Below are 27123 nucleotides of genomic sequence, written 5' to 3'. Positions count from 1 at the left end.
AAGAAATAACTTTTAAAAATAGTTTGCTGAAGCCACAGTTATTAGGATCCCGTCAATCCGGCGCTAATTCAGTTACGATTCTTCACCACAGCACATCCTAAATGATCACATCACGCTGCAATTAATGAGACACACCAGCGACTGCACGACAGTGTGTTTCATGAGTGAAACAGCAAACACCATGTTTGTTAAGAAAGCGGAAAGGAGGCGATGATGTACAGAATTAATGAGCCTCGATAATCTGACATCTCCCACGTGAACACGCCAAACGTCCAGAGCGGTCAGTCTGAAGCGTGTAGAGGTGTGTCTGTCGTTGAAAGAAGGTAAACACAGTGAGCAGCCGTGTGTGACTCCGACGACCAACGCGCCCGCAGCGTGAAGGAACCGAGAATTTCAATGTCAGGAAAACAGCAAACTGATTCACCGCAAAGATCAGGAGCATTAACGTTACCTCCTCATCGACACCTCGCACTGTACAGATCATTGAAACGTTAACATACGGCCTCTCGACTTGTTCGCTGTGGCGTTATTCCTTTTGAAACAGGATGCTGGAGAGGAACACAGCGTGGAAAACGGTCAGTCTCAAGTGAAAGTCAATGGCTGTGCTCCACTGGACGTGAAGATCTGCCAATTGTTCGGCTGTGGTAAGATGAGAGAAACTGTTAATTCATTCCTTTAAACCAACAACTTCAGCGGCTTATTTGTTCCACTTAGCTAATGATTTCAGCTGTTAACACATTAGCTTTAGCTTCTCTCAGTGCTTGCTAACTCCTTTTCACAAAGTCAACCTCAACACGTGCTGCTGATGTGTTGCTCCTTACTCAGGTTGATGGGTAGCTTACCGCTCTTATAATTTGTGATCCTATTTGCATCTTTTCTCATTTCTAATCAAATCACAGGTAGTTGAGTTAGCAGAGATTAGTGGAGTTCATTAGTTGAGCTTTCCATGTACGACCTGACACCTGCAGAGGTGCTGCCTATTTTTGGGAATCAAAAGTACACACAGTAGATTTATTATAGTCATAATACACTGATTTGATATTTGTCTAAGATTTATCATTATGTGCAGCCATGTTTAGCTGCTGCGTTCCCCTGTGAGACAGCGCTGCACATCCACTCTGTGATGAAACAGATTCAGTCGACACGCGGACTGAGATACTGCATTTTATGACACAAAACCTGTCTAGAAACAGAAGGTGGGGACCGGCACAGAGCGGCACACACTGTGATTTCATGGTGTCTTTCATGCATTTCCTCCAATAAACACCCGTACGTCTCCTCACTTGGCACTCACTCGCCAACAGGGGGCAGTGTTGGCTAAGCAATGGCCAAGATGATTTTCATCATGTATTCTGTTCAGCTTCAACATATTGAAAAGTTCTTGAGGCGGAAGTCGAGATCAGTGTGGAAATGCACAAGCAGGCAGACACACACACACACACACACACACACACACACAGGCTAGATACGACGGAGAACGTATAGCACATCAGCCTTGCCCTTGCCTTGTCAAAGAAATCATGTCTTATCTCGTTCTGCAAATACCACCTCTGCACAGAGAAGGAGGAAACAGAACTCCAGCTGTCATCTCTCCGCCGGCCCACCTGTCCAAACATCCAAACCCCCACAACGCCTTGTCATCAAAAGCCCAGGCCTCACCGGTCTCCACGAGGAGATAACGCTTCTCTCATTATTCCGTCCATGTTTGTGTTTAGACAAGCAGATGACCACTTGCTCTGAGCCTGTTCGCCGTCTTAATAAAGGTGCTCGGGGGGGTTGAGCTTATCTTTCAGGCTGAACTCCGGGCGGACGGCCTTGTTCTTACCTGCCAGCTCACTTGGACAGACAGACGCACACACACACACAAAATCATACAAATGCAACAACACTCAGCCACAGATGTCTGAGCGTGCATTTGCCTGTGAGACACACACACACACACACACACACACACACACACACACACACACACACACACACACACACACACACACACACAGGCTCTCCTTGTCGCCTGGTCAGACTAATGCTGCTGCCTGTGTGCCAGTTGGCAGTCGCAGCAGGCTGAGCACTTGTCTGGACACAAGCTTGAGGCAGGGTTTCACTGGGCGCAGGGGAAGACTGGGCAGCTTGCAGTCAACAGTAGATGGCTCTGCATATCAAATATTGCTTTCATCCACGTCTCTGGCAACAATTTAAGTTTTTCTTTTGCTAATGCTTAAACAACAGGGGCCTCTGAGTTGGACCGGATTCGCCTCGCCGCCTTCAGCAGACACACTGAAAAGCTGAATGTCGGTGTTATTTCCCCTCACAGTGAAATTTTATTTGATTTAAACTATTTACAAGCCTGATTCTGTTCAAAATGTAAAAATTCAAATGTCAGTGGGACTCCACAGCACTGGTCAGAGCTGAAGAAACCTCGCAGTTCAGAGGTCCAGCTGCCTCTTAATGGCAGATCCTCTGAGTCGAACCTCGATTGGTCCTGAGGTCAGAACTAAGAGGCACAGAGAGGCAGACTTTGCTAATTATGCCCCAAAACTGTGGAACAGCCTGAAGGTCTGAGGGCCTAAACGAATGTTTAACACAGTCTTTTTAACATCGATTCCTCCTGAAGGGTCTTTTCTTTTCACCTGACGGCTGTTTTGTCTTGTCTTAACCTGCTGTTTACTTCAGCTTATTTTACTTCAATTTACTTTGTTTTATTGTTTTGTCACACATGTTATTATCATTTGACAGTTTGATTGTGAATGATTGTGTTCTGTCTTTTAGTGGAACAGCGAGAGAAATCTCAGATTGTCACAATACCATCAGCATATGCAGCCCGTGACGATGAGTGGATGAGTTAAAGCAACATCGTCACAGTGTCTGTTTAACTGAAGAGAAACTACAACCTCTACAATGGGAACATATGTTTTCAGCCGCAGTTACCAACCCTAAACTGCATTTATTTACTGTATTTACAGAAAAGTTCTGTATATTTGAGGTATATTGACAAATGAGATGATGTCTGAGAGACATAATCCAAACGCTGTATTATGTTCAATTCTGGATAATTGATTCATCATCAGCGTCCGTTCGGCTTTGATTCTGATGCTGAAGAGATCGACCATGACAAGAACAGCAAAAGAAAACTGAACCAGACAACAATGTCCATATTGAAATCAACATGACAATCTGAGGAGCTGAGCTGTGGAGCCGAAAAAGGAGGAATGTGTGTGTGGACGTCCATTATAGTAAAATACAGCCTTCGTGTTGCTGGGCTACAATCAAAACAGGTGACTAATGTTTTGGGCTCAGCGGCCGGAGAGGATTGTACATTTAGAGGAGCCGACACGACAGAAGTGGACTAAAAATATGACAGGCTTCACTGTGATGGTCAGTCAGTGAAATCTGTCCATTTCCAGCACAAACACCCTCATTTAACAGAGATGATTACACTGAGAAGGCAGAGATTTACCGGGGTTGTGTGAGGTGATGACATCGGCGAGCTGCTGCTCAGGGACGGCCTCCTGCTTGCTGTTGTCTTCCTCCTGAAGCTTATCCACCATGGCGATCACACAGTTGAGACATTTGGCCACGCTGGCCCACAGCCTGTCCTGAAAGAGCCGAATAGACAATCAGCAGTCAGATCGGCGTCACTGATTAGATCTCTGTCTCTCTTACTCTGTTTGAGACAATGAAAAAAAAAGCGAAACCAAAATGTGTCCCAAAGACTGAAAGAGAAACGGAGGAAGCGGATAAAACCATAACAGAAAACATGCCCTTCTGTCTGAAGAACAAAGCTAAAAGGTGTTTCCTTTCACAGCCCAAACTGGCTTCATGTCCAAAAGGTCAAAAGGAAATTGCTGTCTGGATATTCTGAGATAACTCTCAAAGCATCTGGACCGTTTCCAGCTTTCTCGTGCTTTTCCTGAGCTCCAGCTGTCAGCGGACAAACAGATCCTCTCATGTTTGTGTGTGTGCATCAGTCCAGGTGTGCATGTGGCACATGGTGGCGTATATTTCTGTCTTTGCTGCTTCAACAGTGTGGTTTGAGGAATATGCTGAGATCTAATTAGGCACTGGTGAGCAGAAATCATGATAAATTCCTGCTGTCGGCGTGCAGACGCAAACAAACCAACAGTCAAACACACTTCAGTGAGGAGAAGCAGGATGCTCAGATTGGGTGCAAACGGCAGAGTCAGTCTGTCATGATGAAGTGTTTCAACTCCTTAGAGAAAACCTCTCGTTAGAAAGAAAGAGTAACGCTTGGGATGCATCTAATTTTGCAAGAAACTGAAATTATTTGCCATAAAAATGCTTTATCTGTAATACGGTGATCGTTAATCTCCCTCTGTGTGCTCTGCGCTGAGGACCAGCAGTGAAAATATCTGCGCTTTGGAAGATTTCTTAACGGCTCACCCATTCCTCCTCGTCGTACTCCTTATGGTGTGGTATGGAGTCTTGGTGCTTCGGCGGCACAGGCCCGGCCTCTCCTCTGGTCGTGGTTTGTGATCCCTCCACATTGTTACACATCGTGCTCTCAGTGACCGACGAGGCTGGACTGTGGCCTGGCAGCCCCTGGACCGGGCTCTGATTCTGGTCACTGGCCTGATGGACGTGGCCTTGATGTTGGCCTCCCGCCGCCGGCGTTTGCTTCTGGCTCTTGGAAACGTACCCGGGCCGTGCGGCGTGCAGCGCCAGCAGTGCGCTCTTGACCAATTCATCCTTAAGTGTGTGAACAAATTGTTCTGTCTGTAGCAAAGACAGAGAAAGAGAGATTGGAAAAAAGAGAGATACTGAAAGTTATTGTGGGATGGCAAAACAAATGAAAATTTAAGCAGTGAGAAAGCAAAAGAGACAGAGTAAGTGAGAGAGATAGAGACTGGCGGGGTGAGTGGGTGGAAGAAAATAGTGGTGGAAGTGAGCTTGGAAGCGGGTAACTATTTACAGAGGAAGTGAAAAGAAACAAGGAAAATGAACACTCTCCTTCACATAAAGTAGCTGCTCTCCATTACCGCGGCACAGCCGGTGAGCAACAAAAACAGCAACAAACAACAAACAATTCAATTACTCCTCCTCCAGCCTGCTCCTCCGAGGAGCACACACGGCTTTGATCTCGAATTCACCAGCTACTGTAAGTTGATGATGATCCCGGTGCCAAGGAGCCTCGCGCTCGCTGCCGCCACTGCGTGAAAAATGATAAGGGCCCTCAAGAGTAATTGAGTTAGCACTGCAATAAGCAATTTTATTACCACAGCAAAAAGCAGTCCGAGAAAACACAAGCCCCCCCATGAAAAGAAACCTGCGAGGTCATTATGTACATAGATTTGTCACGCAAACACCGCCCTCCTGCTCCTGCCTCCAGGATGTGGGCTGAATAGTGAACTTGTTGAGACGCCTTAGTCAGCAAAGTGGCGGATAACTGTGTAGAAGAACCCCAGGCCAGTTCTGTCCCGCTGGAGACGCTCTGTGTGGATGTCATGAGGAGGTGATTCTGGACTGTTTTTGGCTTGCGACCTCTTAAAGCGAAGCGCTGTCGACAGTGACCCGTTTTAACAGGCTGCATGTGTGTCAGCGGCTGCATAAAAGAGAGATTTTCACTTCTCTAATGATCCAATTCTCCATGCAAATATCCACGACGAGGTGAGAAAAAGGCATAAATAGAGAACAAGAAACCTAACAGAATTTCACAATCAATAGCATTAGCATTAGCATTTATTCCTCTGTGGGTCCGTTTCTGCTCTTTCTTCCTGTTTCCACTGCCACCAGCGGCTCCACTCTGCAGTGTCCCTCCTGTTATTTTCACAAATATGACTCTATAGCTTTTATTGAAGAAACTGCTGACTTGCTTTAAGAGCTTTCACAGAGTTGCTCTTGTTTCAGTCATTAACGACACAACACTGTGTCATCTGAGCCTGCTCTTGATTTAAAAAAATACATATGTAAAGTGTGTTGCCCACATGAAATAGCCCATTTGACAAATGTATGAGAAGAGAAAGCAAATTATGACGACTGGAAACACCACTGAATGTAATTCATATCCATTTTAATTGCCTCTCATGGATCCAAATGAGTTCCATTCCTTTAAGTCGATGATGTGAGAGCTGAAATCTATGGATGAGACTTGTGTAATTGCCTGAGAACAAGCATTTCTGCTGGATACCTTTCTGTGATGCACACTGTGACTGTACACACACTAAACATGATTTTAAAGGATGAAAATGTCCAAATAGCTGAAAAATGAGCTTGCTTGGATCAGAAACCAAAATACTTAACAGGAACTGGGAATTCAAAATGGAAATTCATATTCAAATTGAACTCTGCTTATCTGACCTCAATGTTAATTTGCAATCTATGAGAACATGTATTATTCATTATCTTTCCTGAGATGAGTGAACAAAGACACACTGTATTTAAAACAATCTGGACCGATCTGTGTTTGCACTTCTTACTGGCAGGGTCACAGACCTCCTGTGTTTGACTATGGTCTGTCGGTTATGGACTATGGAAATCGCTTATGTTAGAAATGCAGCATGTCAATCAGGATCGTTCAGTCGGATTCCTAAATACTGAGCCAGAAGCAGAGCTCGTATCCTCTCCGAGCAGGACCTACAGCTCGGAGCAGAAAACATTTTAATGACACGCCATACTGCAGGATCCATATAGACTCTGTGTTCAAAGTGAAATATCAGAGGTGCACTCCTCTGGGCAAAGCAGAAAAGCACAGCACTTTCATTTTCTTACCCAGGCTAGACCAAAGCAACTCTGCTCCTCCACGTGCAAAATCTATTCCTCCGTGTGGTGTAGCTCATCCACACCTACCTGTTTTAGAGATCTGAGACGCTTAAAATCCCTCTGGAGAAATTCTGGTGCTCGTCTTTATTCAGTATATCTGCTGATATGATCTTGACTGAGCAGAAGTGCAAGTCAGGAAAGGCCTCTGCGGACCGCAATTGCGAAAAAATAAGCCACGTTTGATCTAAAAAAGAAGAAAACTGTAGGAATCTATTCACCCCGAATAGTTTCACCCTGAAGGATGAGCGGGTTCGAGTTAAAAATAGAGATTTTTCACTCAATGTAACTTCACTAGAGAGGTGAGGGGGCTGAATGGACGGAGCTGGTCAGATTCCAGCAGCACCTGTGTGTGAGGACACTTATTCACTACTGCTTATATGACCTCTGCACACTGTGTCATTTAACATAATCATGCATAGACGATCAAACCCACAGCTCCTCTCAGGTAACCGTTACAGCGGAGACATATCGTCCGAGGACACAGCTGGAGGGACGGGGGAAGCAGTGCAGCTGCCTTTTCACTGTGATTATCACCAGAGTGAAATTATAATTATCATCATCAACAGAATCACCGCCTTCAACAGAAAAGCAACAGTGCACCTTTCATGTCCAGCTCCAATCAGAATGAGGCCAGGAAACGTATTCACGAGCGAAATATTGCATTAGGCCTCAGGTCAGGGGGTCCGAACTGAGGAGGGAAAGAGTCAGAGGCAGTGAGTACCTGATGAAATGGCTCTTACATTTCCTTCATTTTCTCTGCAGGTGTCTTATCTTTGCCAGGTCCTCTGAAGGTGTGACTCACTGTCTTTACTGAAGAGTGTTCACACACTGCAGAGACACACTGCAACCTTTATTTATACGTCTGTCAGGAGGATATCAAACATTCCTCTGACAGTAAGTGTGAGTATGGAGGGTTTTTTCTCGGCTGTGCATGCGGGTCTTTTCTCCATTTTTGTCCTGTTTTACATGTTTTTCTTGAGATTTTCCTTATCTGAATCAAGCGCCCACAGAGGGTGCTGTGGGCTGCAGCTAATGATCATCTTCATCATCGACTCATTTTCCAAGTCCTTTGATTTTGTCTATAGATGGTGAAAAAGCCAGAGATGATGTATTCAAAAAGGTATTCAACCAAAGAGTCCAAAAGTCAAAGACAGTCAGTCTGCAGCTATGAATGAGAACAGGCTTAAACATCTGAGAGGGTGGGTGCAGTTTGAAAAATGATTAAAATGGTTAATCGCTTTTCAACATGGCAGCAGAGAAATGTCTTTATTTGCTTTAGCTGGAGTGTGCAGGTTAGCTTAGCTTAATACAAAGCCTGGAAACAGGAGGAAAACGCTAACCTGAGTCCATCCAAAGGATTCTGAGTCGGGGCCTTCCAGCACCTCTAAAGCTCCCTAATCAACACAGAATGTCTTGTCTGATTGATCTGAACACAAAGCGAGCTGTTGTCTCCCATGGAGAAATGGGAATTGCTGCACCCAAACATAATAAAAAACATTAAATAAGACCACGAGCGAACGTTAGCCTGAGACAAAACAACCGAGCAATTTAGTGAAAAAGTGTAAAATAAGCTCACCAGCTGCTGCTGCAGCGTCACATTCACCGGGCAGATATGAGTGGGCTATTGATCTTGTTATCTAACTCTGAGTGAGAAAAGATAAGCACATTCCCAAAATGGTTAAACTCCTCCTTGAGGCAACTTTGTGAATTGGGGATTTCTAAACAAAACTGATTAGCCCTGATTTATGTATGCACAGGTGTGTACATGCGTGAACAGGTGAGCGCCAATCTGTGTGTGAACACGTTGATATTTGTGTGACTATAAAAAAGCAGATTTCTGTGCTAGACGACCAGATGTGGAGGAGGAAACATACAATGTGCGAAGTGATTCATGTTTGGTGGTTTTGGGGCTTGAAGAGAGTGCGGCCACTTGAGCGTCGGCTTTTTAACACACAGAAACACGTAGTTTCACACTTCTGCCGGCCTCGAGCGGGCACAAATGAACACACAAACGCAGCTTGAGATTTTAATCAGAGAGCAGCCCTGCTCGCGCTGACCAGGCCAGGGGTTTACTTGGCCAATGTGTGCGTGTCTAATCAAGGATGAGAGGAAGTGGTGACAGAGCGAATGTACCAATTAAGCAGGCTGATTGGGCTCTATTCCACTGTGGCAAAAACAATCTCTCCCACAACAGATTGCAATCTGACAGCACCAGATGTAATTCATTAATTATACTGATAAAAACGCCTCAACTCCATAAACCTCCATGCTGCTATTCACTTTTGTTAGTTTGGCGTTTTTATGATGAGTTATGGATTTTTCCTGAGGTTGCCTGTTTAGTGTGTTCATGTGTGTGCGCAACTGTGCCGCAACAACTGCCGGATTTAAAGTTTTAAAGATATTTTGAGTATTTATCAGTTTTGCAGTTTTGTGTGTGGTGAACCCAGCAGGGTAACACCACCTGGACTGGTAAACATTCTGGAGTGTCGCAGTCAGTTCAGGCCAATACTGCATCCACCTGAACAGTCCTCAGATTGCAGCTCATGGCTACCTGCTTTGAGGCAGACAAAATAATGAAGCTGTTTTTACTGGTGTTTGGGTTTAAATGAACTTATCGCCACAGTTAAAGATTAATCTGAAGGGCTTCTCGGGCTGAGGTATTACCTGACAATGTTTGGTGATACGTCCAAGAATGAAGGAGGTGGTCTGAGTATTGCAGCAGTTTGCAGGGATTGTTTGGATGAAAGTGAGGGTGGGTGGAGGGTTTGGGGGCTGCCTCACCTTGTCAGAAAGGTTCTTGAGTGCATCCCTCAGTCCAGGGGAAGAGTGCTCCTGGGCGGCCTGGAGGAGCTGGTCCGCTAAGCTTGTGATGAGGGGCTGGAGGAGGCTCATGGTGCTGAGTACCTCCTGAGCTTTGGCTGTGTGCTCTGGAGAGTAGTAGATACATTGGTAGGCAGTGCTGAAGCTGTGGTGGAGGAAAAGAAAACCACATCAGTTCAGATTTGACGGCTCTCGCTGCAGTTGCAGGGTCAAAAACACAGTTTGGAGATTACACGTGAAAGTGGCCACAATCTGATCCGAAGAGCTTGTTGTTGTAACGAGATGAAGCCGTACTGGACAGAGGCTCATCCCTGTTTGTTTAGATCAGAGCTGCTGGTTCTCTCAGTGTCTACTCACCACTGCGTCTGCCAAAACTAGCAGAGGAGGAAGAGACAGTGTTTGATATCAAACAAGCTCCGAGCTACACTGCAGAATGTGCTCGCTTCATCCGGTGGCAAAAATCAACGGCGACTCACAAAATCCAGACAGAACAGAACAGATCAAGAGCAGATCTGCATGGTGCGATTGACGTAAGTGTTGATGCTTTTCTAGACGTGCAGAGATGTTCTCTGAGACGACGCAAAGCATCTCTAACGAGCATTTTAAAACAGCGTTACTCATACAGAATACATCAAAGGTATCTTACCATTAGAAAATGGCTTCTCTCAGTGCCTTTGGATGTTGTGGAACATGTAATTCACCACATTTATTTTCTTTGTGCACTAAACTGTAGCAGATCTGAGCTCCACCTCTGACTATAACGCCTCATTGTGAATAACAGGCACAACCTTTCCTAACTGCTAGCAATTTCACCTAATTGTATTTACCTTGCATCACAGGTATAAATCAGTCCCTGACATCAGAGATCGAATTTAACCCAGTGCGGCTCTGAATCATGACGCAGGGCACTGAAACGAGCATAACTCGAGCTGTTACGCAGAAAAAGCAGAAAAACTTCACGACTCTTTTCTCATTTGATCCAAACGTCTTCCACAGTCGCTGATCATCACTTTATAACGTCAAACTCAGAGTTGAGGTCGAGTAATGACAGACAGACAAGTAACGGTCGTGGCCATAAACATTACATTACGCGCACTCGTTTTCTCAGCTCCTTCCATTATGTGTTGCATCTTCTGCTGCCTTGAAAACGTACAGCGGCAACACTTTCCAGGTACTCAGCCTGAACTGTCAAAATGGACCTGCAGTCCAATGTCAACCCATTTTCCCTTTATGAATAATTAATCCCCTCCTCATTTCTAGGGAGCTATTTAATCTCAGACAAAAACACCTTTTGTCAGTTCTAGATTCAGGGCAAATCGCTCCAATCAAACATTCTCCTCGGGTAAAGTTCCAGTGACTTTCAATGAGTTTCCGCTGACTTCCTGCCATCAGACGTAGCGTGGAGCGAGGCAGTCATTTGCAACCCTCCCAGCTAGTTTAGAGTCAGCTCTGCAAGCCTCTATGTAGGCCAGACCCCAGAGCCAGATCCTAAGGCATAATTGACATAAGAGAGGGAGAGAGAGGGGGAGAGAGGGGAAGGGAGGGGCACATACAAAGGGCTGGCTTAATACAGTATTCGCTGCAGCGCTCCTGATATTTTGCAGCAAGGCGAAGACAGTGCTTCTTTAGAAGCCGCCCTGTGTGCAGCAGCACTACCTGACGTATCAATAAGCGTCAAAATCTCAGGGCCTTAAGAAATTAGGCGTGCTGTAGAGGGTACTAGCCATTAACTACGTCTTTGACTGGCTAACTTTAAAATCTTGGCCTTGTCATTACAGCTAATGAGTCCCCTGGAGAACTACCACCCACAAGCTCAAAGCTAATCAAAGGAATCACTAAGTGAGAGAGAGACACAGGGCAAACAGTGTAAAACTCTCCAAAGCACAGAACAGCGACGTTTCTCTGCTGCGAACTCCTGTAATGTCCACTTCCATAAGCATACCTTCAAATGCTCAGTTTTCAGCCACGGAGAAGACCGTAATTGAATAATCTACTGCAACAAAGTAAAGTCTGTAAAACCCTTTCATCCCCTGCGAGCTTACACTCGTCTTATTACATTATGCAGAACTAAAGAGAAAAAATCCCGCACGACTGCAACAATACAGATACTCCAGAAAAGAGGCAAAGAGAAAGTTGTTGGAAGAGGACAATTGCTTCAGCGACTGCGATTCAATAACAGCCCTGTTGACTCATAAGTACAAATCCAATCCCATTAGGGAGCCTATGCAGGCAATAATGAATGTTGGGACCTGCCACCTGATGCTAGAGGACAGAATTGATCCCCTCTAAGGCTGGCTAAGGCAAGGAACTTTAATTGCTTTATCAGCATTGCTGTCAGTCCAAACGGGTCTACCAAGACAGCAAACCACGCAAAGGTAAAACAGCATAAATCTGCAAATGGAAACTTGATGAGAGGCCAAAGGGGATGTAGCACACGAGGATCCGACTGCCATTAGCCTTGGGTATGTCTACCATCCCTGATGTAATTTGGGAGTTTTGTGTGCCAAATTTTAAAACATGGAGGTGAACACAAAAATACACAATATAATCTGACAAAACAGCCAAAAAGAAGTACCTGTGTGGGGCTTATGATGCTTATCCTTTGCTGAGAACGTGTCAGTGAGGTGGTGACTGAACCTTCGGGTAATGTCTGAAGCCAAACTCTGTGGTGTCACTGGGGTGTATGACATATTAATAAATAAATACAAGAGCAGAACATCCACCCACCTGTCTCGTCTTACGTTGGCGAGACTTAGCCTCGAGCTGACTCACAGTACACCAGAACTCATAAAAGGCTTCCTTCTTCCCAAACCCCAAATTAAAGGAGCTCCCAGAGAGGAACTGGTTGTTTACTGTTTGTTTGATGGTAGATTCACCTCACGCTGAAATCTGGATGAATCTCTTTTAAGTTAAGTGGTTTGTTCTCACCCAGGTGCCATCTGATCAGACCATTATGAGAGTTTGATATCAGTGACATTTTTTTTTTTGCCTAGTAGCCCCATATCATCAGTAATGCTCCCAAAGAAAGTGGAAAATCCTTTGAGGAGAATAAACTGTACTTAGAAAATCAGTTTACAGAGTTTGAGCCAATTCCTTAAACAGCAGTGGAAGCGGTGCTGGGAGATTTTCCACCAGGCGTTGTTCTGACTGCGTTCAACCACTGTACACCAAGTATGAATATTTAGTGATATTTATAATGTGAGCGTGACTCATTTGTCCAGCAACCATGCAGACATTTAGGTCTACATGCGATTCATGAATATTTATGTGTATGTCCACAGAACTAATGGACACATTAGATTCCCATACATGAAGAATAGTGTCAGCTAGTTTTCTTGCTGTTTTCCGACTAAAGGCACAAACTAAGGACTAGCACATCTTTCTAAAAGGTTGTCTTTTGAGCGTTTTAATTATAGTGATGCACAAGTTCAATTTCAATGAATTTCAATAAAACTCACTTTTTGCAAGTTAAAAAAATCCCATCATGTGTGCAAAAATACAGCATGAGTAGCGTCTTCTAATGCGCTCAGTTGTGTTTTACTTAACTTTCCTCAAACTGGAGATATGACAGATGAGAGAGCTTCAGTTATGTATATTCCATTACGCAGTAATATAGTAATTATATTTGAGGATTATCTCAATAGTAACTCAGAGTCAACAGCGCAGCAGATGGTGCACCCACACTGTGATATTTTTGTCACTTGATTTGTTAGAAACCTTGTAGACCTCTCTAAATCCCTCAAACCGCCTTTATTGATGTTATACTCTAATTACACAGAAATATACATACAGTACACTCCAAACTCTAGGAGGCAGAGCGTGAAGGCCTTCACTTTCAGGTGGTTGACCTCCTATAAAGCCATCTGAAGGGTTCAGCTTTGCTATTTATCTAAACTCCTGAATTTATGTGTATCAAACTTGAATTTCACGTGTCAGATCCCCACAGCTTCCCATCACAGGGCTTTGCACAGCGGTGCATATGAGCTAACTGAATGCAAGCATTAAACAACTGAGACGTTTGATCGTTTCATATGTTTTATATGTGTATATCACTCCGTCTGCGCTCTGAGGCAGACACAGGCTGGACTTTGCACATGCAACTCTTGTTCTCCTGTGAGAGAATATTGGTTTCCTCTTCGGTGAAGCTCCACCAGACTCCATTACACGACGTCCGTATGTCATTGCAGGGAGGGCAATGCTTTTAGAGGGAACTGCTGTCAGACCCCAACACACTCAGTAATAATGTATGATAATGGATTCTTCTTAATCCCACCTAATTTCCATGTGCACCCTGGGTACACCACACGCCTGCAGCCATGAAAATACCGAAGGTGTGCTGCCACTCCCTATGCACAACATGCACAGTGCCCTTTGACTCATGAAATTATCATCTTTCATCTTTGTATAATTCAAGCGTCACACAAACAAATAACACCGGATCTCCAGGAAAAATACCCCCGTCCACGTGCTCACACATTTTGGGCTCAACACTTCATCGGGTAAACTCGAGTCTACTAACAGATCACTAGAACCAGCAGCCGTGTCCAGGATGAACCTCCTCCTCGGTTGTCCTAAATGATCAATAGGAATTGGTTATAACAGTAATGACGGGGAGAAAACCACTGGGCCCCGCAGCCTAATTAAGCCAGCATCTCCAGCACATGGCTAATTAATAGTGGAGAGGAAATTAATGAAGAGCTTGTGGCCTGCTGCTGACAGCCAGCAGGAGTAAAATGCAGCTACGTCAGCAGAGAGCCCTGCAGCACTCCAGGTGACTGCCAAAGCCTCCTTCGTCATTCAGTCAGCACGCTGTAATCACGCTCTTACACCAGGCCACGGCCACAGGGCCACAGTGAAATGCTGTCTGCTATAAATACACTCTGGAAGATCTGATCTCACACAGATTCTTTTAACTGCCGAACTCCATCTGCTGCCGAATCCCTCACTGGGCACTGATCTCACATCAGTTCTCAGAAAAACAGCCAACGTTTTCCTCAGTGATTCAGGCGAGCTAGAAACCCTGATCTGAGACCAGATAAGCCTCAAGGCTACTGCCAGCGTCTCTCTCCATCACAAACAGAACCTGGAGCAGGCTGACTCCAGAACAGGCGAAGAACTAACAAGCTGCTGTCCATCAGTATGGAGTCCCAGCCACAGCCAATGTCCTGTCTCTGAACACGAGCGCAGCGATCCTGGGAGGAAGTTATTTTGTTGGACAACATGCTGCTAGTCACATTAAATCTGAACATCGGCCCCAAGAGACTCTATTAAGTGTGTGCGATGTAGCTTCAACCACTCTCTGTGTCCCAGAAATGTGTCATCCGGCAGTTCTGCTTGGCCAGGAGGCCTGGCGAGATGACAGCGCTTCCTTCCTCTCCGTGACGGTGGACAGAACTCAAAGAGTCCACTGCACGGCCTCTGCACCAGCTCCTGACAGATGACCTTCTAAACGGGCTCCCTACAACATTCTGCTGGAAAACTGTACACAAGTCACACTCAGTTCAGCAAAACCTGTGTCCAAATAAAGTGGGTTGCATCACTATGCAGATGAGCTGAATAATTCAAAAGAGGCTCTTAATGAAAGATTAGACCACCTCAGCAAATCCACAGCTCTGTCTACTGGGTTCAATTAAAAATGGATAAAAATCCAGTGACTTTTAAAACAGCCATTTAAGTAGGACTGCATGCATTAATGAAAGATAAATGCTCTTGCCCTGTGTGTACATGTGCAGGGTTTCTGGAGGAATACTAAGTGAAGCTATTGATTAAACTCCTTCCTGGCCCATCCTGAGAGACAAACTGCATTGCATACTCCAGTCATTGCCAAGTTTGGCAAATGCAGGTTTTTAATGGATCTGGAAAGAACCCTCCCTCCTCCCTCTTTTTCAAGTGTCCAGGGAACAAAGACGAATAGCTCTTTTATTGCCCTCCTGGTAACACCTCTGTGCTCAGGTTTTCCTTTTTTTTTACCCTTCCTCAATCCTTTTCCATCTTCTCTTTGATGAATTAATATCACAATGAATAGCCAAGTCTCACATCTCGCCGATTGTTCCCTTTTTAATCAAATGTGATTACAAAAGGCTGCTTCTGAAAGGCGAGAAGACACACCGGGAGAAGCATAATGGCCGAGTGTCAGTGTGCACGCACGCCCATGTGTCTTCGCTCTGCTCAGACAGGCTGGCTTTCCATGCAATTAAGTGACTCTTGACTGGACGTGTGTGCTTCACATTCACAGAGAACAACAAAAAAAACACCTCAGTGTTTTTTTTTTTTAGGCTTAATATTTGGTCAGATGTTCGGTGCATGAATAATAAAAGCATATTAAGTCATGAAATAATAACTGCTTCTCATTTAAAGTGAGCATGCACCTTCATTAAAATGGCCACCGCAAACACTGCAAAATCCAAGAGAAACAGACTTTATTCCCATTTCTGACGCTGACTGACAAATGACTGCATTCCAGGTCAAACATGGATAAGGCTCAGTGCGGGCCGCAGTCAGTTAGTCAGGCGGAAAATTGGAAAATTTAAGCTACAGTGAGTCATTAGCTAAGTCAAATATGAAACAAAAAGCTCCGTCTCCCTGGAGAATTCTTTCTCAAGTCTAATCTCATTCAAAGGAAATGATTTCACTTCAGTGGATTCTCCAAAATATGCTAACCTTATCAAAGTTCATGCTAGCAGATAAAACTGACCATCTTCAGCAAAGTCACTTGCGCACTTTAGCGGAAAGAAGTCCTTTCTTTATTTTTTATTATCAGCACAGGCCCCCAACTATTTTCCCATCAACTTATCCATTTCATACCCACACCTCACCCCTCTCCATCTTGCCTCTCTCCGCCTCTTTCTTGAGCTGCAAACTCTGTAACTAATTGGATCTGGCATGGTCTGTAATGACTTTGCACTCTATGGGGAGCTTTGGGAAAAATCACCCTTCATTTCTTCTGGCATCACTCAAGTGACCACATACTGAACTCCAGCGACATACACCTCCACCGTGCATCCAAAGGGCAAAGACAGCAAAATTTACAGAATACTGCTGATCTCAGGTTTGAGGAACTCGTACGGATAAGTTGCCCCGTGCACTTTCAGGCAGCGCATGTGCGTGGACATTTATCTTTGTGTCTGTGTGGGTAAAATACAATCACAGCAGCGTGCTCTCATTTTATTCGGTCAACTCTGAGTGTCTGTGCAGCTGGCGGTTTAGGTCAGCCAAGGAAACACACAAAAGGTGTTTTTCTCATCAAGCAATCGAGCAGAGAGCTGGTTCACAGCCACAGACTGAACTCACTCCGACATCAAACTCTATCTGAGAGGCTCCCATACTGTCAGTGAGAACATGTCAAAAAAACAAAACTGATCTGAGCAAAGCCAGAATATTACTCAGTTTTCACCTGAACGACTCACTCCTTATGAAACATTACAGCAGTAATGATGATTGATTATTGCAGCAGTGTAGACTCATCTGGCAGTCACTGATTAAGGATTGATGTACAAGTCACACTTTTTTGTGGAAACAATATTGATGAAAAATTTCCTCATTCTTTCCAAAAACTTGGTTTTGACTTCAGGTGCATGTTAAGAGCGCGCTCCAGCTGACGGCTGGAAAGTTAGAGCAACCAGTGTTCTTCAGTGACAAGCAACTTCAGGAGGGAGGAAAAACGCTTGCCAGGGAAAAGAAGCAGTGCAGAGGAACTTCTGACTCCACAAACCTTTTCCATCATGCCTGTTGCCTCCAGTCAAATTGGGCTGTCAGCGGCAGCAGAGCTCCAGTCTAGATGCAGCATTGCTTGGCTGTTAAGTAACTGTATGGGGCTTGGAAAATCCAGTCCACAGGCCAGGGACAAATTTGTTTGTCACTATCAATTATGCCCAAGTTAAATTCTTTTGTCAATACAAGCCTGTTTCCACCGCAGCATGTGTCCTGTATTAAATCTCCCATGCTCCCTCCAAACCCCATGGAGTGCCTGCAAGGTCTTTTTCTCATACCTCTTTTTCTCTGCTTCGTATCTGCTAAGGAGACGCTGCAGACCACCGCACTTGAAGCCCTGGAAGTGGGCTGCAGGGGCACCGACAGTGACAATGTCATAGAAAGCATCTGTGAAGAGAGGAGACAGGTTTGATAGGATTTAAACCACGAGATGTATAAAACAACACCTGACAAACACCAGCACTGAGGGACCTCAAGGCAAGAAAAAGGAAATAAAAAAGTGGGTTTTTCAATTTGAAATATACTTTTACTTAATTTTGAGTCAAAATTTTGCAAAACATCCTCTATAGGGAAACCTCCAATAAGCTTCATATCATCAGTTAATGGTACCTGACATGAGGATTAATTTAGTATTTATGAATATGCCACGCCGCTGGGCTTCAGTTCACATTAAAATCTCAAAGTTGCACAGTGAGGTTCATGCAAGGTGTTACCTTTTGTAACCTGCGCACAGTATTTTTAAGCCCAGACTTTATTTATGCACACAAAAGAAGCACGACATTATTCTGGACTCTGCCGGTAAATTTGCTTTTAGGCATACATATTTCAGGTTGATTTACATTGCGTCCACACCGCTCCATTACTCGTCCTCTCTCTCCAGCCATCTTTGGGTCTTAATGTAGCCTCGGTCCCGTGTTGAACCAGAAGGACGGCCAATGTCACAGCGCTTCATTCCAATTTGCACACCGTCGTCAAAAGTAAATAAACACTTCACAGACGGCTGGGCGGGTGCAGGGGTGCTTACAACAGGCCTCGTTTTGAATGAGTAATGGACGAGGCTGACAATTAAATGAGAGAAAAAAACAGGGAGGAGGACGAGGGGGTGGGCCGGGTTTACGGGGGTGAATATTTTGGTGTGGTTGAGTTCCAGGTCAGTTAATGAACACCCCCGGGAAAGCGTGTGTGCAGCTCTGACCATGGGAAAACACTGGCTGGAAAACAGTTGAAAATAGAAATTAATGACACAACACAGCTCCGAGTGGTGCCACAGAGACGTGAATGACTGTGTGGCCAATAGCCTCACGTCCCCTAATAACACCACAACAGACCAACAGTGGTTTGATGTGGGGGGATTCGCTGCTACCCACTGCTTCCTTCATTAATTATCCCTGTGCCTGGCCATGAGGCTCCCTGTCCACCACACGTTTGGCCCATGGACTTTTCAGATGTCCAAGCTCCCTTAATTAGTTTTCCCACAACAGAAGTACACTGAAATACAATGGCGGGTTTCAGAGCATCAAGCACAATAACCCATTCATGCTTGATTTGCCTGCTCTCCCTCTCCCCGTCCTTTTCTCAATAAATCAACAACACAACAAACTGTTTAAGTACTGAGACACAGTCGCTGTCTCAAACAGGAAATTTGTTGTGGCAGTCAGGATTGGTTATAATTCATACTTAACCCATTCTACAATCCTGCTCAACAATGACAAAACATCCTTTTATTTGACCAAAATGAGTCTGAACAATGCTCTCTGTTCAGCTTTGCCAAGCTGAGCTTTTCAGGATAGAAACATTTTGCAGTTGTCATTTTGCAGACATAAGACGTTCCCAGCAAAACAAATGAATACTGTTTCTTGCTCAAAGTGTTTTTTCCCCCAGTTTCCTCTTCTTGCCGGATGATAAATAGACAAAATGAAAATGAATGGTTTAGCGTTGTCGAGTGGATCGCGTAGACACGCTCAGTGAAATGCATCACTTCAGGGAATCAAATGGAACAATAGAGCAATTGACAACAGTTTGAAAATGAGACTCAGCCCCATTAAGGAGCAGGTTCCACTGCTTCCCAAGCCTGACTGATTGCAATCATTTTCTCAATGTGTTTTCCTTTTTAAATGGAAGAAAATGTACAATGTGATAGTAACTCACCATCAAACAAGGATGAAGAATGTAATGTTCACTTTGTGTCGTTTCAGAGAGGAGCTGACTCAAACCGTGTGGTCGTTTCTTGAACTGTGTTCCACGAAACAGAGAGGTGTGTCTGTCATTTAGCCTTCGCTCAAACATACAAATGTTTTTTTGCATGTCATGTTTGCAAGGAGACAAGTGAGGCATCATCCTTTTGTCTGCACTCGGGACGTCACAGTGTCTGCATGGAGAGGACGGGATCGGGGGAACAGAGCACTGCAGGAAAGAGTTACAGAAGCCGCAGAAGAGGGAACGCTGCTGCACTTCCTGTTCCCTCCTTTTTCGTTAGCTGAAGTGAGGTCTGTGGATATCTCACCATTTTCACGTTTTATTCTGCGACATAAAACACATCATTTAACAGCCCTTTCCTGAATTGTGAAGCTTTCATGAGACTACAGAGGTTGTCAGGGACGTCAGACATCACCACACCGAATGTGGAAATTCATCCACTCGCTCGACCGCCTCTACATCCTCGTGTGTTTTTACTCGCGCCCTCGCAAACTACTTTAACTCAGACTTTGCAGCTTGCAGATTTATCATTTTATTGCAAAGTGTGTACAGTTTAATGCAGTATGAAGCTTAATGGTGGCACTGCTGAAGTCAACTGTGCTGTGGTTCATTTACAACGATAGTTTTTAATTCTGATTTCATTTACGCTTCGAAAGAGTTTATTTTCTGCAATAATGCAAAATGCAAAGGAAAAATCCAATGCTAATGGACAATGCTAACCTGCTAATGGACAATGCTAACCTGCTAACACAAGTCATTCCTGCACCACTCCACACTCTGACCTCTTGACCTCAACACTTTCTGTAAAGCTTAAAAACACCTTGAATCCAACAGATAAACTATTCAAATTCTGGGTGCATTCAAGGCAATGAGTGCATTTCATCTGTGTGTGTGTGTGTGTGTGTGTGTGTGTATGTGTATGTGTGTGTGTTTAATCTTATTGATATTGATGATATTTAAAAAATCTGAATGTCTGTCTGCCGCAGCACTGCCTTTAAACACCATGCACTATTAATTTTGATTACCCAGATTTCTTAATTAACATCGTGAAGCCAATGGGAGGCAAGTGTGTCCTGCAGGACAGTGTAAATCCAGGCCCTGCTGTAGCATACGCAGCAGAGTGTACACACATAAACACATTAGCTGAAGCCTCACCGCCTGGAACTGAGTCAACGTGTGAATTTGGCTCACAGAGGGTAATTATCACAGTGTCCATCAATCAATTGACAAGCTCCTCTAAGGCTCGTTTTATCTTGATTTTCCCCCTTTTTTCTTTGATGGTGCAGGGCTGTATGATGACTTGATTTCACTTATTTTATCTGTCTTCCCTGATGTCTTCACTCAGAGAACCATGGTTTATGTCGAGGTTTGTCTCTCTTCAACCTTCCATCAATCATTGAGTGTATGGCTGAAATGGAGCCCACTCACACGCAGTGAGGCAGCAGTTAGTCGCCTTAATATACTGAGACAGTTCCAGGCCAGAAACAGGCTTTGCCAGCTCGAGAGCAGCGGAGGAGACAGCCAGTCTCTCTCTCCGGAGAAACGCAAAGGGCTTAATTAGTGTTTTGTCTATCTTTCTCTGGCCAAGTTAATTCTCACCTTTCAGCCTGGGCAATGACCTAGAACCACCCTGTCTGAGCCCTCTGAGTATCACAGACAGATGGAGAAGTCAGGCACAGAGAGACAACAGAGGGCGACTTCCACAGCAGCTTACGGTGTCATATGAAACCACTTTACTTTTCTATCATAGCTGCTTTTCTGCTAAGGAGTTTCAGGTCAAGCAGTTATTGAACAAAGTTACTTTGAGCAGGTTTGCTTTAATCAATACTTTTATATTAACAATGTGTGAAGTGACGACAGAGGACGATGAGATGATGTGAAAGGAGCCGCTCATCGTGATGCACCATCACCTCAATCTGCAGCTTCCCTCAGCTTTATGGTGTTCATGGAGTTTCAGCGTAACCTTCAGCTGTCTCACCCACAACTTCACTGCTTTTATTTCACTCTCTCTGCTCTCATATTGTTGCTTTCAGCCGCAGCAGGCAGCTGTTTTCAGAGAAAAAGCTCCACTGTGCAACACCAGATGAACACAGTTAGCAACTAGCTGGTGAACATAGTGGAGCGTTTAGGAGCTGAAGAGCCGAACACTTCCCTCAGGAGCCAGTGGAGACCAAAAACAGAGCAGACAGAGAGTAAATATTTCACTGACATATTTCATTTACTATTGTTAGCATTGGTCTGACATCTGGTCACATGTCCTCAAACGCTGAATGACAGTGACCGATAATGCTGCTCAGTAACTGGGAGCAACTTTTTCACCCTGTCAACTTAAAAGCTGATGATATGTCAATGCTGTGTTCTTGCTTCCACCACCCTCAAGTGGCCACAATAAATCATTTACTGCAGGTTGAAGGATTGGTCCAATGACAGGCCAAGCAAAGGTTTAAATACCTGTCTCTGTCATACCTGTTTTTCTGGGGCACGTCACCCTCATCCTCTGGGTGTGCAAGTTAATTGGGATGAACTCCAGAGATTTCTGGGCTTTGCAGCAGCTTGGCTTGAATGAACGACCTGAAAAAAACACAACAAGTACATGTCACATAGTCATTGGACATAATGGAGTTGGTGGAGGTTTCAAAGATAAAACCGTCCCTATCAAAGCCTGCTGCGTCATAAAAAGGCCTCACCGCCTGACAGCTATGCTACAAGCTTTCCAACATGGCTGCTTTATATGGCCTTTCCCTTTATTACCTTGTTTATGTGCTTATGAAGAGACGGACAGAGAAACAGATGAGCCAACATTCAACAATAAACTGGACTGCTGCTCAAACGTTCTCTTTGGTTTTTCAATGAAAAGTAAAACCTTATGCAACTGAATGACTTTAATATTTAACTTAGTGACACAAGGGAATACATGGCACAAAATTAAAATCCATTTAAATCAGAGGTTGCAAAACAGCAGAGCCAAAGTTTCAATTCAATAAAACCCAATTTTTCCAAAGAAACCTTAACATAAAACATCACAAATTACACCAACGCCATCAAAACATTAAGATGCACATTATCCTTTGTTTGGCTGAGTCATGATTAAACTCATGTGAAACCTCCAAACCTGGTTTAACACACACCCACATATATCAGACGGAGAGTGCATCAATTAGAGATTTTTTTACGATCAACTGGTTAAGACGTCCTCTAATGTGCAGTGTGATCCTTTAAGAGCGGATTTTATGCCCTTTGCTCATAACGTCCAATTAAAACTTTGTGCCAAACGATTCTTTGTTCGTGGCTTAAAGTTAAGCTCGAAATCACAATCTGACACTCCACGCTGGCTGCTCAAACCTCGCATATGTAAATAGGGTTGATGAGCCTCTTTGAGACGAGGCTAAGCTTTCAAGAACAATCACGCAACAGAGGCAATTTGGAAGTGTTGTGATGTTTGCCAGCAGAGCTCAAGTCACTAAAAATGAAGCTATTTGGAACAGGTGCAGAGGACCACACACAGGAAGAGAAATGCTCATATCACAAAGTTTCAGAATCTAGTTTGGCGTTGCAACTTTTAATTGAATCCTCTGTTATGACACGTGACTTTGAATTTTCTATCCAAGGCGTCGAGCGTGCCTTACAAACCAGTAAAAAGTGCTCCAGTGCACGCTGCCTGTTTTCCAGCTGCAGAGGTCACAGAGGACGCCGACAGTATGACCACATCGGTGTAATTCATCCATCCAAACTGTCACCTAACAATTACTGCAAATAAATGTCACAGAAGTGAAGCAAATGAGCAAATATACATGTGTGAGGAACTGCCTTTGTCCATTTCCATTAGAGGAGATCTATTTTTAGAACTGACTGTTGTATTCGGCCTATGGGAGATATCTGACTGACTCGTCAAGCACTGCACAAGACTTTTGCATTCTTTGGTGTTTTCATACTGTTTAATGACCTCAGTGTTTTATTCTGATCTGTTTATAGCAGCGCAGTCGTGGTCTGTGAGCCTTTCTTTTTCTTTACAGTATCTCTTGTGATGTCTTGTGTCTGTGCTGTGATCACAGAGGTCGTCTGACACATATCACTGTCACCATCGGTGTGACCTTGAACTTATCTGCTGATAAAGTTAAAAGATTTTGTTGGTAATAGTCTTCTGTCATTTGTCTTGAAATAATATCCACCCAGTTTTTCTCTTTTCGTCTCAGACATGCATTTGCTGAAGTGGGAAATACATGATAACATTACTTTGAACCATGATCCAAGAATATCAACACACATGAATAGATATTTATTATATACAGAATGCACGGCTGTAATTTTGGTGACATTTCGTTCTATATATCTTAAATTCAGTAATAAAATTGTGGCATGTGAATGTCCGACAGCAAAATTAACATAAAGCAGTTAATCAAATACTCAAATTTCTCGAAGACACTGACTGATCTCTGTTTCTTATCCACAGCAACAACTAAAAGGCCGAAAGACCGAAAATTCTGCTACCATTTCCAAATATTGTGATTGGCAATGTTGTAAGGATTAAGGTATTAACGTATCTAACGTGGCCCAGAATGGTCACGAGTGTGTTCCTCGTACTGTGGCTCATAATGCACGTTAACTGCAGCATAATGACAAAAAAGACGGAGCAACTTTGCAGGTCTTTGATCTGACATGTACCATAACTCTGCCTTGTGTTGAGAGGAGCTAAACTGAGCTGTACACACTCTTTTCAGCCTGTTCTTTAATTAGTCTCCAGGCAACAGACCCGTGTGCTCCAATCAAAGCTTCAACACTACAGAAGGTTTATTTTCGTGTTGAATGTAGGTGAGAAAACCTGTTACCTGCCACAGGTTTTCAGCACCATTTGGCAGGTTGGCCAAACATAAAAACAAATCCTCTGCACCTCCACGGCTGTGCTTAATGCCGAACCCGCTGGCCTACTCGAGCTGAAATGTGTTACCTCAGGAACGGATAACACTTCTGACAGTGATGTGGCTTATTATTTTCAAGCTCTGAAAATCAATCACGTCTTCTTCCTGAGGTGCTAACAGATTTGCTGCTACTTATCAAAGTGCAAATGTAAACAGATGTAAACAGCCATTTCTAACCACTGAATATACAATCTGTGTGTCTGGAGGTTCAGTCGTCGGCGCAGTCCAGGAGCCCAGTGCCTGATAAACCAGACCAACAGACACTGACTGTGGCCTCAAACTCAATGAAAACTGCAGTGCACATTAAATCTGCCCCTGAATGCACTCAGCATTAGGAACCAGAGAAACGGTTAGACTGACCTTTGCGCTATTAGCACATCTGATTTCCACAAGCTGAGACCTGCACACTGTGAGCGGGTCCACAGGCAAAGGATTTGATCATTTGCTCAGCGAGACCAAGAGTCTACAGGCATGAGCATGCTATGAGGCCGTACTCAGATACAGTACTGCAGAGCTACATGCTAACATCAGCATGCTAACATGCTCAAAGTGATAGTGCTAACATGTCGATGTTTGACAGGTAATATTTATCAGGTTCACCATCTTAGCTGAGCATGTTAGCCTGCTAACATTTGCTAATCACCACTAAACACAAAGCACAGCTGAGGTGGAGGGGAATGCCTCAGTTTTGGTAATTGGGCAAATTGAGATTCTGGCCACATGATGGCGTGAGACAAAATGTCAAGAGGATCACCAAGAAAAGTGTCAGTGTCACTGTGGGGCTAAGTAAAGGTCAGTATACTTCATCCTCTGGGAACATGAATGTCTGTCCAAAATTGGAAATTTCATCCTAAAATTGTGGAGATATTTCAGTCGACAGACCAACGTTGCCATCCATAGCGCCACACCACCAGTACGGCTAATAAAACTTTTGACCTTTGCGTTGCATGTGCAAAGGTCAGATAGAATCAAACTGGTGTCGTCGGCGTACGACAACACGTTTCTGTGCTGGGAGGAGCTGTTTTCAAAAGGCTAACATGGAAGTCGATGGCGAGGCTGTCATCCCGTCTCAGCGGGCTCTCACGGTTGGCTATAGAGCCCTGGGGACGAGGCTAATCGAGCTGGTGACCGTTGTAGGTTAGATGAATTAGTCATATCAGATCCCCATCTGTTTGCCCAGGTGGGCTGGCCATGTGACAGGAGGGCTGGATGCCAGCAGTGCAGACCAACATCTGCCCCACTATCTCTTCTTTTAATTTTTCCTGTCATTTCTTTGCTCTTAGCCGCTTCCTTTTTTTTTTGTAGTCCTTTGAATCCTTCAGAAGATGAGAAACCAATATCCTATGCCTTTAGAAATTTCTGCCTGGGTGCCCAAGGGCAAGCTCAGAAGAAAAAACAAGATCACAAACTACAGCAACACACAGCAGAAAAACAGCGGCTCGTAAGTGAGGTCTGTCGGAACAATGCGGGTGCGTTTAAGCACGTTGAGGGTTTCATCTTCATGGTCCTGTGGCGCTCAGAGCACAGCGGGCTTTTTTAATCAATCCACACTCAGATGTGTTGTAAGCCCAGAGGAGGACTGGACACATGCTGTGTGCTCAGCCAACTGGAGAGAGCCAAGTGAGTCATGGCTGACAGTACAATGTTTTGTTTTTTTTTTGTTTTTTTTTAACTTTTATCCATTTTATGTCCTTTAACATTTTGGTCATTATGTTTCAGGGATTTTATTTACTAATACCATGTTTGATGTCAACTGCAGCAACCTGCACAACATCTGTGCACACCACTGAAAATCTTTACCTGGAGGCGACAGACTGCAGAGTCTACTGTTCTAAAACAGATATTAAAGAGAGAAAGGAAGATATGAGCCTTAATCTACAATACGTAGCTCTGGGCCTTAAGCTGCAGTTATCACATAAGTGGAGTTTAAGAGTGACTGACAGTTTTGTGCAGAGAAGTGCCAGCAGTACTGGAGGTCCAACAAACACCACGCTAACAGGATTATGTCTGTGCCTTTAATTCGCCGGCTGGTAAACAAAGAAAGTAGGGATGATTAATTTATGAATGGAATACAGTTATTAGAGCATCTGAAGTGTTTGCTGAGGTCAGCTCATCATTAAAAATGGATAAAATGATATCAGTGAGGGTGCTGAACCTGAACACGGAGACTCTGCCTCAATTTCCCAACGGACTGCTTCTCTTCTTCCTCCTCTTATTCTATTACCTGCAGTCTCTCCAGATTTTTGTTTTCATTTTTGTTCTTACAAAGCAAACCTGAATAACAGGAAAAGAGGGAAAAGCCTTCATCTGACCTGTGAAACGTGCACAGGCCGCCGATTCTTCTTTTGTGCGTGAAAATCCCTCTGACTCTGGATTGACCTTAAACTATATGAGCATTAGAGTCAGCCTCTAATTAATATGGTATAAATGCACAAATAATCCTATTTAAGGGCAGAAATCCTCGGAGCCATGTGAAACCTGCAAAGCCAACTATTTTGAAAACATAATTAAAAATGGAAGAAATACTAACTGTGAAGAGACCAGAAGACCCAGCCTCAAAAAATGCTAGAAATTTGTGTCTGTGAGCTTAAAGACGTCCTGACGACACACCATTTGTTTGGTTTGAGTTAATTATCTTCACCTCGTCTCCCCTGTCTTTGCTCAGCCACTGGTCTTCACACCCAAACCACCTCCACACTCTTTC

The 27123-nt window shown here is 44.1% G+C and overlaps 1 protein-coding gene across 3 annotated transcripts in view; it reads right to left on the bottom strand.

The window, feature by feature from the left end:
• Positions 1 to 27123, bottom strand: part of inpp4b (inositol polyphosphate-4-phosphatase type II B) — a 123469-nt gene that overhangs the window by 14513 nt on the left and 81833 nt on the right. For all 3 annotated transcript variants that reach the window (XM_076728137.1, XM_076728138.1, XM_076728139.1), the window contains 5 exons: positions 21970 to 22074; positions 17586 to 17694; positions 9559 to 9742; positions 4402 to 4734; positions 3458 to 3596 (listed from right to left, as the gene is read on the bottom strand). In XM_076728137.1, coding sequence (XP_076584252.1) covers positions 3458 to 3596; positions 4402 to 4734; positions 9559 to 9742; positions 17586 to 17694; positions 21970 to 22074 — 870 coding nt within the window. The remainder of the gene's footprint in view (positions 1 to 3457; positions 3597 to 4401; positions 4735 to 9558; positions 9743 to 17585; positions 17695 to 21969; positions 22075 to 27123) is intronic.

This window comes from Chaetodon auriga, chromosome 4 (genome assembly GCF_051107435.1).
Source record: "Chaetodon auriga isolate fChaAug3 chromosome 4, fChaAug3.hap1, whole genome shotgun sequence".
Taxonomy (NCBI): Eukaryota; Metazoa; Chordata; class Actinopteri; order Chaetodontiformes; family Chaetodontidae; genus Chaetodon; species Chaetodon auriga.
This window is presented reverse-complemented; position numbering and strand designations above follow the sequence as displayed.